This window comes from Arctopsyche grandis, chromosome 11 (assembly GCF_051622035.1).
Source record: "Arctopsyche grandis isolate Sample6627 chromosome 11, ASM5162203v2, whole genome shotgun sequence".
NCBI lineage: Eukaryota > Metazoa > Arthropoda > Insecta > Trichoptera > Hydropsychidae > Arctopsyche > Arctopsyche grandis.
Genome location: NC_135365.1, coordinates 6,635,896 through 6,655,591, shown reverse-complemented (window position 1 = coordinate 6,655,591; position 19,696 = coordinate 6,635,896). Strand labels below are relative to the sequence as shown.

At 33.2% G+C, this 19,696-nt stretch overlaps 1 protein-coding gene across 1 annotated transcript in view; it reads right to left on the bottom strand.

Moving 5' to 3' along the window:
* LOC143919331 (16 kDa beta-galactoside-binding lectin-like) overlaps positions 1-19,696 on the bottom strand; it is a 56,577-nt gene continuing 36,881 nt past the window's right edge. The window contains exons 2-4 of the mRNA XM_077441592.1: positions 1,067-1,175; positions 815-984; positions 1-416 (exon numbers count right to left, since the gene is read on the bottom strand). Coding sequence (XP_077297718.1) covers positions 235-416; positions 815-984; positions 1,067-1,170 — 456 coding nt within the window. The 5' untranslated portion in view covers positions 1,171-1,175 and the 3' untranslated portion in view covers positions 1-234. The remainder of the gene's footprint in view (positions 417-814; positions 985-1,066; positions 1,176-19,696) is intronic.

Sequence of the window (19,696 nt, the reverse complement as noted above, 5' to 3'; positions counted from 1 at the left end):
CAATTTTATTTTTTATTAAAAAAAGCATATAGATTATAAAATAAAAACACAAGTTAATGTATTTAAATAGTCATTTATTTAATTGTATTACGAATGATAACACATATGTGGATTATCAGTATAATAATAATTCATCAGAATATTATCAGATTGCAATAAGTCGATAATTGTCGTATAAATGAATAGTTTGTTTTGCATGTATTCTATTCTATTCCTTTTTTAGTTTTAACTTTTCTATTGGAAATTAACCGACTCAACGGACTCAACATTACCGGTATGATCGAAGTGATCGTCACAAACAGTCACATGCTTAATAGTTGATATGGGCATTTTATGTGGATAAAAGTGAGATCCAGAATCAGTCGAAGAAAATATCCCGTTTTCGTCCAAACGAATCGTCACCTTAAATCGTTCACCTAAAAAAAAAACAACGATTAAAAAAAAGTTTTTTAAAAACATACCTCTTCTATAATTTGTATATAAAATTATTATTTTGAATAAAAACAATAATTTTATTTTACTACCGCCATCTATGTTTAAGACTAATAAACAAACGATGGATAAACGTCAACGACTATCTCGCCGGGCAGATATCAAACGCGTCTTACACGATATTTTTGCACCATCGTAATGGCGGAGGATCCATTTACTTATATTGATGACCAAAATGAGCAATATGGCAAAGTATGAAAACGATCGGATAAGAGGCAAACTTTTTCCCGAATTATAATCGTAAGTGAAACGTAAAGGAGGTATGTAAAAATATAAATTGTCACTTTTTAAAAACAAACAATTAATCTAATTAAAATTTCACCATTCTTGAACGGCGATTCGTAGATTATGATCTCGTCTTGCTCTTGCCAAAATCCGTCGATGCAAGAAGTGAGAACTGAAGTCTCATTATTGACATCGAATCTGTGCTGGAAGGCCACGGTTTTCAGACCTCCATCTTCATCCAAATCGCAAGTTAAATTTACCGAAAAACTGAAAACAAATCAATCATCAAGTATACTTACATACATATATGAGAACACTGCAAATGCTATCTTATACATGTAATTCTTACCTGACTACGTCATCGGATAATTTTCCCCGTATTTCAATCTCGTCTCCGACTTGGAGTTCTTTCGGTACATCATAATTTGTTAGTGGATCTATATAGGGTGACATCTCGCCTTAAAAGAAATTTAAAATTTTTAAAAGGATAAAATTTTCAAAAATGTTAATTTAAAAATAAAATAAAGGAAAGAAAGTCAAATTCATTTAAGGATGAAATTTTTGAACATCAACCGTCGTATGACGGGCTAACCACCTAATATTATTAATAGTGAAAGCACTAACAATTCATCACAAAAAAAAAATACTCTAGTATTTTCTTATAACCTTACAAAGTCTTAGCCAGCAGCATAGTTTGGTATTTAAATTAATGATAAGCACCGAAAGGTTGCCGGGTTAAATCTCCTGGACTGACCCCGATTGAAAATAATTAATTCCGAGCATTTCTGTAGGGCTGCATTTCTGTAGTCAGACTTGGATATTTTTGAAATCAAGTCGATCGTTTCCTATCATAGTTTGCCAATTTATGTGTTTTCATTGTTGAAACATTTCCTCATCACATTGGCAAAAACCATTCTACCCACCATGTCAGCACTATTTTAATGTGATTTCAAAATTTATAATCTATAAATTTATATACCTACTAGTTGTTTTACCCGGCTTCGCTCAGTATTTGTAATATAAATAGCGTAAACATGGGGAATCTTTTAGTAAATATAATTTTTTTTTTTATTAAATTTATTTGAATCGAAATATATATATATATATATATATATATATATATATATATATATATATAGATAGGGATAATAATAAGCAAGAATACAATCTAGTAAATAAGGAAATTAAAAAGAGAATAGTCAGGGATGTCAGGGATTTTAACAGCAAGCTAATAGAAAATACCATTAAGAATAACCGTAGCCTGAAAAAGTGCAAACAGGATCTTTTCTTAGGCAAAAACCAAATGATCGCAATCAGATCAGAGAGCGGAGTAATAATTAGGAATAGAGAAGAAATCATAGACAGAGTTTACACGTTCTATGCAAAACTATACGAGAACGACAACGGCCAATTCCCCGCTCTGGAATCGACACACGGCCAAAGGGTTCCTGCAGTATTGCCTAGCGAAGTAGAGGCCGCGCTAAAAACTGCAAAGAACGGTAAAACCCCAGGGGAAGATAATATTCCCATTGACTTACTAAAATGTGGCGGCCCCCCCCTAATTAATATCTTAGCTAGGCTTTTCAGCAAATGCATCCAGAACCAAGCTATACCAGAAGGATGGAATAACGCAACTATCATTTTAATACACAAAAAAGGCGACAAAAGCGATATCAAGAACTACCGACCCATTAGTCTACTTTCAGCGGTCTACAAGCTCTTCACGAAGGTTATTACAGAAAGGCTGAAAAATATCCTCGACGAGAACCAACCTATAGAGCAGGCAGGGTTTAGGGCAAATTTCAGCACAATGGACCACCTCCAAGTAGTTGGCGAACTAATCGAGCGCGCCAACGAATATCAACGGCCATTGTGCCTAGGTTTCGTCGATTATGAGAAAGCCTTCGATACAGTTAGTCATAATGCAGTACTTAACGCTCTAAAAACACAGGGAGTGCCGGAACCCTATGTGGGACTGTTAGCTGCAATATATAAGAATGCCACAGCTTCGGTTAAAATTTTTTCAGGTACAGATAGATTTAGCATAGGAAAAGGAGTAAGACAAGGAGATACAATCTCGCCCAAGTTATTCAATGCGGTGCTTGAGGGAGTTTTCAGGAAATTGGATTGGGATACAGCCGGAGTAAGCATCAATGGTCGCTTTTTGAGTCACCTTCGGTTCGCAGACGATATAGTTTTAGTAGCTCGTGATTCAGCTGACCTACTTATCAGACTAACACAGCTGGACAGGGAAAGTAGAAAAGTAGGATTAAAAATTAACGTAGATAAGACTAAACTAATGTTCAATAGTTATTGCATGCCTGATAGCATCCCCTTAGATGATAAACCAGTAGAAGTAGTAAATAATTATTTATATTTAGGTCAAATAATTGACATGTCTGGTAGTAAAAATGAAGAGATAAAGAGACGTATGAAATTAGGGTGGAGTGCATTTGGACGGATGAATGCTGTTTTTAAATCAAAAATGCCACTCTGCCTGAAGAAAAGGATCTTTGATCAATGCGTTTTGCCAGTGATGACGTATGGATGTGAAACTTGGACACTGAACGCCAAGATGCAAAATAAAATCCAATGCACTCAAAGAAGTATGGAACGCTGTATGCTTGGCATAACGAGGAAAGACAGGAAGCGGAACACGTGGGTGAGAAATATGACAAGGGTAGTGGACATAGTGGATAGAGTGAAGAGATTGAAATGGCAATGGGCGGGTCACGTAGCTAGGAGGATGGACGAAAGGTGGACAAAAGAAGTGCTTGAATGGTACCCGAGAGAAGGCAAAAGAGTAAAAGGAAGACCGCAACGAAGATGGGTGAACGAAATTAGGAAAATGTGCGGAATGAGATGGATGAGTGTTGCGCAAAACAGAGACGAGTGGAAGCGTGTTGGAGAGGCCTTCATCCAGCAGTGGATGGCGAATGGCTGTAAATGATGATGATGATGATATATATATATATATATATATATATATATATATATATATATATATATATATATATATATATATATATATATATATATATATATATATATATATATATATATATATATATATATATATATATATATATATATATATATATATATATATATATATATATATATATATATATATATATATATATATATATATATATATATATATATATATATATATATATATATATATATATATATATATGTATATGTACATGTGCATTATCAGGTTTTGCTCAAGTGCAACCGGATAATGACATTAAAATATTAAATTAAATAAAATATAAAAAATATTTCCAAAATATAGTTTTGAAACTTTTGAAAAAGTATCCTGCTCGCGCAAATTAAGTGAGTATGTACCGTTTACCATGCACCATTTTTTTTTGATCTTTCGACTTAAGATCTTTCGATTTTCGATCTTTGCATTCTGATATTTGCGTTTTCTGTAATTTAACATTCTGTCAAATCACGGAGACCGGTATAATATATGTATTAACATATTCGTATGTAATATACGTACGTACGTACAAATGTATGTAAACATTTTTATAATGAGATGAAAATGAAATGCGTGTTTTAAATTCGTACCATGTGTATGCATAGGTATATGCGTATATATATATATATATATATATATATATATATATATATATATATATATATATATATATATATATATATATATATATATATATATATATATATATATCAGTGGCGTGCGGTCCATGGATGCGGTGGATGCGGCGCATCCCCTATAACTTTAAAAAGCCAAGAGTATTTTTAATAAATATTTGAATTTCGCTTCGATGTATTCTTAGTGATGTACGTGATTATGATGTAGTATATGAGTATATATATATATATATATATTTCACATATCACGTGTTTTTTGTTACATGATGCATTATATAGGATCTTTTGATAATTTTTATTAAGGATTCGCATAGGCGGCCGGCCGGCCGGCCACAGGCGAGTGACGGGTGTAGACGCTGACTGAAGTGCGCGCGCGTCATGGATTCGGAGTCGAGTCCGATCCCATTTGCGCATGCGCACTATGAGGCTGTCTTATTCGCGCGGACGCGTTGACACTTGTTTAACCTCTACGGTGGATTCGGTTTCTCTGTTTGCTTATCTATTGAGTTTCACTTGGAAGCCGCTGTTGATCGATATTTCCGCACGCTACGCCCCAAGTTATTTATCAAAAAGCTAGCCGATTCATTTCTTTAGACGAAGTTAATTATTTATACTGTAAGTTGGTTATTTTTTACTTTTGAATTAAGTTTTCATTTAAATAAGTTTCGTCTAACTTTATTTTTAGTTTACTGTTCCACTACTTACGAGTTTTCATTATTGCCTTTAATATGGATATCGAAAATAACAATGAGAGTGGACTTGTCGTCGAGATCAATAATAATTGCAATTGTTTAATTGAAAATGTGCTGAAAAGAAGATTTGCTTCTCTCCCATTTAATGAAAAGGAGATTATTGTTAAGAGCCCCAAGCCCACACCAATATTAAATATTCAGTCTAAAACAAAAACATTTAAAAGGTATTTTAACACAGAAACATACGAAAAAATTTCATGGATTTGTGGATGTGCTCACTTAACGAAATTATTCTGTTGGCCATGTATTTTATTTTCTCAAGAAGTGAATGTCTGGAGTAAATTTGGATTTTCTGACCTAAACAATTTAAGTAAATCGCGCAAGAGACATGAATGTTCTCAAGCTCACATATGTTCTGCTGCTCAATTTAAAAAATTTGGAAAGGGACCTCGTATAGAAAAATTTTTAAGTGCTCAATTTAAAGCAAATATTGTAATGCACAACAAAGAAGTTACTGCAAATAGATACATTTTGTCGAAATTAATAAGCGCGATCTGTTTTTTAGCAAAACAAGAACAACCTTTACGAGGACATTTTGAACACCAGGAATCGGAAAATAGAGGGAATTATATTGAATTGCTGTATCTGTTGAGTGAATCAGACATAAAATTGAAAACTCATTTAGATAACTCTACGGTGTTTACTGGACTATCGAACCATATACAAAATGACTTGGTATCCGCAATATCAAAAGTCTTGCTAGATGAGATTAAAACTGAAATACGTGCATCAAAATTTGTTTCCATAATTGTGGACGAATCTACAGATATCAGTCGCAAAGCTCAGCTATCTACTATTTTTAGATATGTAGATGAAAACAATGAAATTCAGGAGAGATTTGTTGGATTTGTCGATGTTAGTCCCAATAGAACAGCTAATGCTCTTTTTCAGCACATACGTGAGACCTTGGAAGAATTTGGTTGTTTGGACAAATTAATTGCACAAACGTACGATGGAGCGGCTGTAATGTCCGGGGAGCATAATGGAGTGCAACGAAAAATTCGAGATATTTGTCCTAATTCTTTATTTGTCCATTGTTACGCTCACAGATTGAATTTAGTTTTGTCGCAATCTGTTAAACATATATCCGGATGCAAACGTTTTTTCAGCCGTATGTTGTCATTTTCAAATTTTTTTTGTAAGTCTTCAAGAAGAATTTCCCTTCTCGATTGTCAAATAAAAAAACGATTTCCCACTGCTGCCCCTACACGATGGAACTACAATAGCAAAATTTTAAATATGGTATTAGAATATCAAACAGAATTAATGGAAATATTTAATCAAATAATTAATGATGAAGAAGAATGGGATACTGATGCTGTCATAAATGCTGAAGTCCTTCATCGTTATTTAAAAGAGTTTGAATTCAATTTCAATTTGCATTTATTTTCTGCAATATTTAATTCGGCAGATTTTTTATTTGAAATTTTACAAAAAAAAACCTTTGACATATCGTATTGCGTAAGTGAAATTAAAAAAATTGTAAAATATTTAGATAACAAAAAAGACGATTTTGATTCATTGTGGAACAAAGTAATAACTAAAAATTTTAATAGAAAAAGAAAATATGCTGAATGTGAAAACAACGTATAAACTTCACTATTCTGAAATTTTAGAAACTCTTTCAGTAAATACAACCAATCGATTTCGAGATATCGAAAATTTAAAATTCTCGAATTTTTTAACGTCAAAAAATTTAAAGAATATGAAAATAATTTTCCAGATTTCCTATTTAAATCACTCCACCTAACTTATGGAAAATACTTTGATTTTATGAAATTAAAAAGCGAATTAATTTACATGTACTCAACGCAAGATTTTCATTTGAAATCTATAAATGACGTAAAGGAATTAATTGTGAAAGATGATCTAATAGACGTTTTGGAACAAGTATTTAGTTTAATACAATTAATTTGTACGATACCTTCCACGAGCGCATCGGCTGAACGATCATTTTCGACTATGAAAAGAATTAAAACGTTCACCAGAAGTAGTCAAAGTGAAGAAAGACTCTCTGGTCTTGCTTTAATTGCAATCGAAAAGAAAATAATGTCAAATTTAAAAAACAATAAAAAATTCTATGATGCGGTTATCGATGAATTTTGTAAAAAGGAACGAAGAATAAAATTAAATTTTAAAAAATAAATTGGTCGGTTTTTTTTTTCAAACAAGGGACAGCATCCCTTGTTTGAAAAGTCACCGCCCGCCACTGATATATATATATATATATATATATATATATATATATATATATATATATATATATATACATATATATTATATAATACAATATGAATATTAAAAAAAAACATTATTATTATTGTCTATAATTAATAATTATGCTGAAATGCCAAACGTTAGCATAACATCGAGATGAAAAACAAAATTGTGAAAGGTCAGAAGGCGCCATCGGGTCCCTCAAACGAGAAAGGTTAAAATATCATTAGCTCCTTAAATATTAATTGTGTCACTCATTACAATATAAAATATTTTATAACGTTTCAGCAAATTTTGTAACGGCGCTTTTTCCGAATTGAATACATATTTAAACATATTATTTTAGAAATTGTGTTATTATTATTATTATAATGTAAACTAATATTTAATTATATGTATACGTTACAGTCGAAGTGTATTTTCAGTTGTAACATATTCCAACTGGGGTTTTAGGTCATTCATACATATACGAATACAGTTCAACTAGTTCAATTATCTTTACAAGCGCAAACACACTTTAAACAATGTGCGCCAGTTGTAATATGGCAGTTTTGACAGTTCTGATGTTTTTACGAATCCTTTATACATAGTTCAATAATGCATTAATATTTGCTGGTTATTACGAATAAAGGTAATGAGTACCGTATAACGACAAATCTAAGAATGTGTTCAAAGCAAAAATGTAACTTTCCAACTCAATTTATTAGTCGAATGACGTTTTCACGAAAACCTAACCTCTCTATCTTAAGTGGTACCACTTATAGTTGGACTGTTTTTTCAGTTGTAATATATTTTTTTACCAGTTGGATTGTAATTCGACATATGAATCAACTTACGTGAGTTAGGTTAGGTAATATATTTTGACTAGTTGAAATGTAATTCGATACATATGAATCAATTTACGTGTGTTAGACGGAATATATTCCAACTAGTCAACATTTATTACAACTGAAAGTATACTTCAACCTTAACGTTAGTTGGTACCAGGTGAGATGGAATATATTCCAACTATAATATATTAAAACTAAAAGGAACACTTCAACTGTAACATACATATATCTAATATATGAAACCGAAACGGCGTATGTAATTCATTTCTGATTGACAGTCGTCAAAGTTGTTTCTGAAATTGCGTAATTAAAATTTTATTATTTAACTTTTTACAAAAAGTGCCGTATTATAAAATACCATAATAATCCAATTGTGCACTGCTCCAGTTAATTTATATTATTTTTATTATTTGAAATATAAGACCGAAACGGCGTCTGTAATTCAAATAAATTTAATAAAAAACCAAATGAAGATCTTTCTCGTAGTTTTCATTTAATTTCCATTTACCGAGTGAAACCGGGTAACACGACTCGTTTTATATAAATTTCTCAATTTCATTTCTACGAGTCGAGTTTGATAGATTTTAATGAAACTGACTTATTTCTTGCCTATAAATTTCATTGGATTGGGTCTCTACTTTGTACGTACATATTTATTTATAGTATTGTAAAGTGGGAACATGATAGATAGTATCCACTGTCTCATTGCATTCGTAGGTGAACAATAGAGACCCCGGATTAGGCTTACGGGACTCGGCAAGTGCCCGAACAGAGGATACGCTGACGTTCTCACAGACCTGGGCTAATGCGTGCGTAAACAACAGACTCGCCAGGGTAGACCTTTGCGCGCCTAGACAATAGACAAATTAATAGATCGGGAAAGCTGTGTTGTGCAACTTGTCCTTTATAAAGAATGCAACACGGTGGGTCAGACTATTATGCAGTGAGCAGTGGTGTGCAATAAATGCTGAAAAGTGACTTTCGCCTTTCATTTGTACATAAACTACCCTCTCCCTAATTACCTTTTAACCGAGCTAAGCTCGGTCATCCTTATATGTATTAATTATTAAATGTAACAAATTCACACATATGTACATATGTAGAAGTTGTGCTCAAGATGCTTCGATCCGATCCGATCCTGATTACCTATAAACTTTCTCGGGGTATTTTTCAAGCGACTTGCGACACTCTTTCGATCCGATTACGATTTCCGGAAACTTTTCGAATACATGAACAAAATGTTTCCGATCTGATTCCAATTTCCGGCATCTTATTGGTGCGTGTACTGATGCTTTAGATCCAATTTTAAAAACGCCCATAAAAGTGTTCGGTATTCTTCTGATTCTATTCCTACAATATAAGTATACATATACATATAAGTATATAACTAATTTGAATATATCCAAGTGACATTCTGCATAGTAGGTATACTATTAAGATTCAAATTTTTATCAACTTTTCTGATTAACGTGCTTAAATAAGTTACTTTCAACATTCACCCGATCTTATTCCAACTTCTAGAAACTTTTTAAGCCACTTTTTAAAAGAAAATTATGACACTTTTCCTTTTTCCTCTCCAAACAACAAGTTGACAACTCGTTGAAACTTTAAACAAAATACTTTTCAAATATGTTCCTCTTATCAATAAAACACTTATACAAATATAAACACATGTACCTCAGGTTTTATTGCAGTTTCATGAAACTTCAAGCTATAATTTCAACATATCGTTTTTTTTTCATTCTACACAGTATATACCTATAGAAAAAGGCCTATATTTATTTGGATATCCGGACATGTACGTACCCCCTGGACAAGTACACTCCGGACACATACCCCCTGGACATTAACCCCCCTGGACATTACTGACCATTTATTGAAAAAAACTGACCATTTAAGTTGTTGCCATAAAAAAATATGTGATTTCAATCACATATTAGAAATATATATAGGATATCTTTGATACACTGAGATAAAATCAAATATACCATATATACGGCGCACTGCACAATGTGCACATTGCATATGTATTGCGCAGTACAACCATGCATATGTATATATTTTTATTTATTATATAAAAAAAATCGACCCTATATTTTACATTACATAAATGATTTTTTTAAACACAGAGGTCACTTCAGCTTTTGGGGGCGGGGGCAAAGGTTGTGAATTTTTACTTTATTTTTAATAAAACCTTTTTTTTGTCGAATTATCGATTTGATTTAGATTCATAGTATTTATTCAAACGACGTGCATATTTCTCGCCTTGCCAAATATAAGCGGGGGCAAATATCCCTTCTCCCTGAATCCCCAAATAACATCCCTGTATTAATAAAATATAGAGTGAAAAATGAAAAAGTTATAGGCGTTTAAACAATTAAAATCTGACAGTGGTGAAAAGGGAAAAAAACGATCGGAATAATGTGGATAAATCCGGCAATGTGGACAATAGACGTCACCGAGAAAGATGATGGAGTATTTTCAAACGTGTCTATTACGATTACCTTTCACCATCGTAATGGCGGACTTGATTTCCACATATATTGATGACCAAACCGAGCAAAATGGCAAAGTTTGAAAACGATCCGATAAGAACCCAAATTTCATCAGACAAAAAAATCGAAAGCGATCTAATAAGAGGTTAGTAAACGTACAGACTTGGAATACTCCAGACATGTGGTGGACTCGAAACATGAGTGGGAATGGACAGGAGTGGGGAAAACGATCGGATAAGAACCCAAATTTCATCAAACGAAATCAGACGTAAAAATCGAAAGCGAAGTAAGAAGAAACGAGTTAGGTTTATGAGGGAGGCTTCTCAGCGTTCAATTTTTCAGTTTCACACAATTTTTCAGTAAGGTTTCGTGATATGATCAGCCGCATAAAATCCATCATTCTGTTTGCAGCTTAAAAATCACAGATATTTGCGTGTATTTTCAAAATCCCGCTTCTAGCTTCCCGATTTTTGCATTATTTATAGTCAAGGCCTGGCTAAATTTAGGCTTCGTAAAGCCGCAAATAAGCGACACGAATTCGCGCAAGTGTCAGCGGTGAAATAAAGCACGCGTGCCACCGACACGCAAATCTGTCGGTTTAACCCACAACCGGAAACGGGAAAGGGGAAACTGTGAACGACGACAGGAAGAGGACGAGGAGGTGTAGGGAGCACCAGGACGCAATAATAACAACGTTAAATAAAAGGAAAAAATATATATACATATGTTATACTTATATAACACGCCAAGTCAAACCGTAGAAGACGGAAAAGCTACCGGGGAAAATAAAAAAAGAAAATGAGAGAAAGAAAAGACAGCGTGACACTTTTTTGCGATCGAAACGAGACACGTTCGAATTAAGCGGGGGTGTTTTTTTTCCGTCTGTCGTAATTCGGAGACTCTCATTAAATAATGCGAAAGTTGTGCGCACTTTTAACGATTCCAATTTGGTGTTGGCAGAATAGTCGCCGTTAATTCGATAACGACGACCGTAACGAACGCTCAAAATGAAAAAATTCAGCATCTTTCCGAGAATCTGTCTCAATTTAACCGCAAAATTGGGCATTTTACGTGCGAAAGTATGTACATACATTTGTAATAAAGATTGTATATAAACAGGTTAAGATTAAGAGGTCGTGAATTCCTATTATTTCATTGAAGTGAAAACTTATTAACGCACCATAGAGTGAATTGTATTTATGCTAAATTTACACTGAGATTTCCCTGAGATGAGAATTCTCCTCCTCACCTCCTTGAGAATCGCTTCATGAAACGTTTCCTAACCTAACCCAACTTGAATAAGAAGAGGCTAAAACGAACAATCTAGACGAACAATCTGAACGATCAATTCGGACGATAGACGAATAATTTCAAACGTGTCTATTACGATTATTTTTCACCATCGTAATGGCGGACGTCATTTCCACTTATATTTATGACCAAACCGAGCATAATGGCAAAGTTGGAAAACAATCGAACAAGAACCCAAACTTCGTCACACGACCAAATCGTTTCTGAAGTAAGAAGGGGTTTGTAATAATAAAATTATTATTTTGAATAAAAATAACAATAATTTTATTTTACTACCGCCATCTATGATTAAAACTAAAAACTGGATAAACGTCAATCACTTTTCATAAATTCAAATTTATATTTTTGCACCATCGTAATGGCGGAGGATCCATTTACTTACATTGATGACCAAAATGAGCATTATGGCAAAGTATGAAAACGATTGGATAAGAGGCAAATTTTTTCCTGCATTGTAATCGTAAGTGAAACGTAAAGGAGATATGTAAAAATCGCTAACTTCACGAATCGCTTCCTAACCTAAATTGAAAATACAAGATATATTTTTAACTCGAATATTAAATTAAGTTTAAATCGACATAAGTAAATTGGAAAATACATTTAAAATATGTTGTAACGTAATATGTAATTCCGGACCAATGTAAAGTGTGAAATTCCTAGTTGTAGGGAATAACGTTTCTTAGGTATTCCGAGTTTGTTGGTGATTTGTTCAAAATGTTAAATGTTTATGCGGATAAACTAAATTACTTACTTCATAATTATTGATATTGTAACGTAGATGTTGGGTAATTGGTGACCCCAAGTTTACCATTACTAATCACCTGATCACGCGTTCGCGCCAAAAAGGCCTCGACGTATGAACAAGCTGTATACAACAACCAATTAGACCTCGCGACCCATCTACCAATGACATCCCTGTGCTGAGAGTAAACGGTGTCTATCAATATTCGGCGGTTTTGTTCCATGCTTCATTAGAAACTGGCTGGTCGACGGATCAACAACAATAAACTACCTCTACCATAACCCGCTGTGTCTTTCAATCCGATCTCGGAAAATCCTCTACACGTCCACGCTATAATATTAACGACTTCATTTTTAAAACATATCTTTTAAGTATGGTTACTGACAATCCATTCGTTCATTTAACCAGCAGCGTGGTCTAGTGGTGAGTATTGAATTATTTCGTGCTTGATTATCCTGCTAATAGCAAATTTTTTTTTATATTTTATATTTTATATCTTATATTTTATTTTATTTCTCCAAATTTACTGAATGCATGCTCTTCATATTTTATGTCTTCCTCATCGAGACACCTACGATTCGAATTATGTCATTACGAAATAAAAACATTATTCAATATCAACGGAAATAATTATTTTCACGGGAAGCCCCTGGTACACGTGCCTCGCAGATGTAGAGAGAGGGGGAATTCAGTACGCCGCGCTCATCGGTCAATGTTAGAATGATATTCGTAATGGAATGAGGACTCTGCTTCAACTGTAATTTTATCCATTTCTTGCACTAATTTTATATTATTTGACGTTTAATACACGATAAAATGATTTTTATAGCTAATAAAAAAATTAACCTCGCAGATTTTGCATTATTTGAACAAAAACCACACATTTTTAACTGAACGCTTGGCGTCCAGCACAGTAGCTAGCGGATTTTTTCGCACATAAAAGCAATTGTGAAATTGTTTTCAATAAATATTGAGTAAATAATAATTTATATATGTATGTACACACATGCACAAAAACACTCGTATTCTAAATCATTGATATAATATAATAACATATTTTGAGTTATGAATGTATATTAAAAATAACAGTTATTTGTCATCCGAAGCCCTCGCTCCCACTCAAGCCCGATATGATTAAACAAATTGGAAGTTTCACTTCTGCCGTTCGCCTTCACACATAACCAGCAATGTGGTCTAGTGGTGAGTATTGAATTATTTCGTGCTTGATGTCACGGGTTCGATTCCCACTAAGAGTCTCGTCGTTGGCAAGACCTTGGTTTGTCGAGGTCAATCGTTTCTTATCAGAATTTGCCAATTTTTCTGATTTTCGTTGAAACGGCTCCTCTAAAAGTGGCTTTTCCTTCCCAATTTTCTATTTCAAACCTTGAGTTATTGTTATATCTCAGGTGTCGCCAGATTTCTCACCATAGATGTCTCTGTGGATGTTAATCGAATGTAAAAAATCGTATTGTTACATGAAAAATGCTATTAATCGTATTTATACGATGTTTGTAATATCTGAACATATGTAGATGTCAGATATTGTTTCGATTTACATGTGTATATGTAAATCGAAACAATATCTGATATAATTATGTATTTAGATGTCTCGCTAATTATGAGTTTTCAATGTCTTGTAATAAATAAGCCATAGTGACGACCTGGTGCTACTGTGTAATGTCACTATGGCGAAATTGTAAAAAATAAATAAATTTAATATCTCTCCTTCCCCCTATTCTCCCAGATTTTTCCTTAGAAAACTCAAATTCAATATATGTTTTCAAGGTTGAATTGTATAACTCTGTTGAAACCAAATAAAAGCATTTGAAATATAATAAAGAAATGTTATCATGAAAAGTAAAACCTTTACCCATTTTATATAATATAATGTTACTGGGAAAATGTGAACATTTGTAAATTAATTTTCACCGCGTTATTTTTAAATTTGTAAGGTTTCCCCGTCACGTTTCTAGCACGTAAGCAATGTATTCTGAAGTTAAAAGATTGAATATAATTTCGAATAAAACTGCAATGCAATTGCATTTTCACAAACTGGGAATACAACTTTTCCTTTGAAAAATACCACTGACATTAAAATATAGCACTATTTTCATATTAAATATGACTCCTTGAGAATAAAAGACTACTCATTCTGAAACATATATTAAAATTTATTTAATAAAATTGTAGCTATTCGGCGTAGTTTTACAAAAATGATCTATCACACACCATGATTCAATGGCAATGATTTTATTATATACTTTATTTCCGTATCATTTTTGCATGGATAATTATGGATTGGATTTCTTCGTATACAAATATGTATGTACATAAAATAAAATAAGGAATGAACTAACTAAGATCGATGCACGACGGAATTCTGCTTTAAAGAGCCGTAGGGGGTCGATCGGGTGTGCAGCTGTGCATGCACACAGAGAAAGTCATGCAAAAATGACACTGCTATTCATTACTCTCTGATGATTGAGAAAGTGCAAAAAGCATTTCTTCGTTTCCTATATAGGAAAGAATATGGGTATTACCCATATCTCTACCCCACTCCTTTCCTTTTGGGCATGCTTGGGTATAATTCCCTTGAACTTCGGAGAAACTTCTCATTAATTCGTTTCGTTCTCCTGCTCTTACGTGGTAATACGTCATGCCCGTTGTTGCTGGAGCAGTTGGGGCTTTATGTCCCTATTCACTATGTGCGTGGTAGACATCATCATTTGCTGGCTGTACCTCCTGCCCGCACAGTCCTTTTTCGAATGGCTCCTATTCCAAGAGCTATCCGACTTCTTAATGAAATCGTTGCTGCCGAGACTGAATGTGATATTTTCCACCTTAGTGAGCGTAAATTGTCGGAAATTACTCTAACCCATTTATCTGGTAGTCTGCGCTCATCATTGTTTTCATGATTGATTGTGATTTATGAGTGAAATTTTGATTAACTCTCTTCCATTTGGGCCTTACAGGGATGTTTTGTATTTGTAGTTGTTTCTTACATATTTATTGAAACTGGCTGTAGGTGCAAGGCATTCCTTATGCTATATTTTATTTGATATTTTAACTTTATCTGTTATTATAAATGCTATTTTTTATGTATGTATGGATGTATTTATGTTTATGTTTAATTGTTATTTTGTTTTTTTTCTTTTTTGTGTTATATTTTTTGACCATTGTGGCGCTTTAGGAATTCCTGTTATGCCACAATAGTCTGTTTAAAATAAATAAATAAATAAATAAATAAATAAATTACTGTCATTAGCCAGCAGTATGGCTCGATGTTTGGCACCGAGAGGTTCCGGGTTTGATCCCGTGCTAATCTTTAATACTGCTGGTTAGTCTTGGATATTTGTGACTCCAAGTCGATAATTTCTTATCAAAGTTAAGAAATGATCGACTTGGAGTCACAAATTGCCAATTTGTCTGATTTTCATTGAAAAGGTTCCTCAAATTGAAAAAAAATCATCCTACCTGCTCTCACAAATATCTGAACTTGATTTATGTGTAATATGTATGTAAAAATTTGGTTCAGTGATTACATCTCAAATGTGAATCGCTACCAGGATAACCGCCGCTACGAAAATCGCTCGCGTGGGTTTCCTGTCGCACGAAAATTCGTCACACAAGAAAATTTCCGACAGAAAACTGCCCAAATCTCGTAAAAAGAGCATTTATTGTGTGACGAATTTTTGTGCGATGGAATACCGCGCGAGCGATTTTCGTAGCGGTAGTTATCCTGGTAGCGATTTACATTTAGGATGTAACCCGTTTATCTACAAGTCTAAATCCATATATGTCTCGATGGAATTATTAGTTAATTACTTGTTTATTTCATGTTCTTCAGCCTCTGGAAATACAGTGATTTATGTAATTAAAATGCTGTAATGTTTGTAATTAATTGTCTAGTAAGGCGGATTGGTGTCTACCTGTCAGGCCTTCCTGGTATATACCTATATATATGTATATATGTAAAAAAAAAAACAAATAAATCTATGTATCTATCATTTCGTAATAGCTGTTCGTTTGCGACTATATTTTCTCGAAAGACGAGTTCACCGCTAACGTGTAGCCAGAAGAATAGTTGTGGTTCTACTTCAAAGCCTCAAAAATGATTCAAATTCAGAAATATTGGGGTGGGTCGAATAAAAAGCAGATAAGACTTTCTACAAATATCTTTTGAGCATTAATTTGCCTACATACAAACATACATTCACAAAAAAAAAATCAATATCGTTTGCTCGAATTTAATAAAGTATCTCGTTATCGGAGGATTAGCGAGTGATTTTCAGAGCTAAAAGTGTACGTTGATTATTTTTAAATTATTATTATTTCACATGAAAAAACGGAGAGAGAGAGAGAGCTTTTTAAAGCTCCGTATTAAATAGGGGCTTAATTTTTCAGTTGGAATGGGAGACGGGAGGGTTGAACGATTCATTTCGGTATGGTCATTTGCATGCCATAATTTTCATGCAAAATTCAACGTTAATTATACCGTAGCACAGGTAAAATGTATGTACCGATGAGCGAATTAAAGTCTATGAATATTCATGTTGCTCTCCAGAGCGCATTATGGATATAATCGATCGGCTAAACCATGCAAATTCGACGAAACGCATTCGAATATTTGGATTTCGAATTTTACATCGCGTTTTATTCGGAGATTTAACCGTAACAAAAAATGCGCAAATCAAACAAATTACTCCAATACAACGAGTGTGCTATACAGATTAAAATTTACTAATTATATATACATAATTATTAATTATATTGTAACGTGGGAACACGAGAGAGAGAGTATCTGCTGTCTAAGTACATTCGGCGGTGAACAATGGAGTCTAACGGGCGAGTGCGTGAGACTCACTCAAACGTGCCCAGACAACAGGTACATAAATGGATCGGGGAAGCTGTGGTGAGCAACTTGTCCTTTATAAGGAGGTATGTACATGCACCATAACAGATTATTCTGGAGCGAGCGCTGGCTACGTGTGGACCTCCTGAATCATTCAATAAATCCTGAACCTTACCACCCCTACGCAACAATGTTTTTACATTAAACACGACATCTGTAGTCAAATATTGTAGAGAATTATTGTAAGTATCATATGGGCAAATTCAAACAACGATTAATATCCACAGAGACATCTATGAAGAAATTTGCAGCATTGGAGCATACAAATCAACGAAAATGGTGATGCTGAATAACTTTTTTTGTTTTTTTTTTCGAGAGAAATATGAAAGGGATGTCTATTTGTGGGAACCGAAATTTTGCTAACGGGGTTTGACCGTTTTCAAAAATCATCTATGTATATATGTACTGTATATACATATATGCATAAATTCATAATCTAATGAATTTCATGATAACGTCACTATATTATAATGTATCAAATTTAGTGATTTTAACTTAAAAAATTGATTTCTCATAGGGGACAGAAAAATAAATAAGCATTTATCTTTATACTGATTATAAATACTGTATAACTAGTGCTGTACCCGATTATGTATCATCGCATGGGTGTTGATATATTAAGTTTTTAAATAAAAAAAATAAAATAAATGTGTCGTTGGTCATGTGTCCGATCCACGCAGTTGAATTTTTTTCAAATACCTAAATACATATATTTAATTTAATATTTATATTTAATTGTTTAATACGGAAAAAACTACCTACCTATTTACCTACATGTAAACAATATAAGACACAATAGAAAAATTCATTAATTAAATAAATGTTCAATAGATGGCGGTAAATTATCTGCCAAGATAGTAATAAGTATATACAGAAGTTTTTCTTTTTTTGTCATTGTATTCGTATATATGTACATTTTAGCAGTGGTTTATCTGTGACGTTCGTATGTAACGACTATTATTGTACGGCGAGCGTTATCTCAGACAGACATTTATATATATATATATATATATATATATATATATATATATATATATATATATATATATATATATATATATATATATATATATACATATATATATATATATATATATATATATATATATATATATATATATATATATATATATATATATATATATATTGTATATACCTTGGTTTTTGACTCTAGGTCGATCGTTTCCTATCAGAGTTTATCGATTTATCTAATTTTATTGTAGAAACGGTTCCTCGATCAAATTAGCGAAAAATCATCCTTATACATGTATATAATATATAATACATTTAAAGATCTCGTTCACTTTTATTCATTCGACTTCCGGTTTGACGCTAATCCAATAAATATGTTTATGAAAATCGTGACTTTTTCCAGAGATAATCTTATATTTGGAGAGTAAACTTGTAATCTGTCGCGCGTACGTCAATATTTGTCGTCGGTATTAATTTCATTCGATTCCCCGATCGACGTTTGCCATTCTCATTATTCAAAATCACATCGATTTCCCGGCCTGACTCGCTTTTAACGGAGCGAAATAATTTCAGAGGAAGCCAGCCACCAGCGTCGGCACCAGGGCGACACCAGCGACACTCAATTTGCCGCCCCCCCCCCCTCCCCCAACCCTGTGATTAAATCAAAACAAATCCCGGCGAGGCGAAATGTAAGCCGATTCGCCGGATAAATTCCAATTTTCGCCAAATTAAAAACGGTCTCTCCCGTGACGTCAATCGGGTATAATTTCTTAAGGGATGGGAAGTAGCTTCGAAGGATAAAATACCATACATATTTATATTATCAGGGCTACCATTCATATCAAATCATGAAATTACAATTAACAATGAAATTAAAAATAAAAATAAAAATTTATAAGGAACGGTAAAAGTGAAACTTCCTTGTTGTGAATGTAGATTAAAAGAGTTTGTATTTAATTATTTTTATACTTTACTAGTTATGTGCCCGTTGACATTGCGATATTGTATGTATTTGCATGTAGATATAATATTCGTTGCATTAAATAAACATAACGATTATTTGAACATAGCCATTCAGGTTGATACGGTCGCCCGTTCAAGTAATGACCTTAAAATTCTTG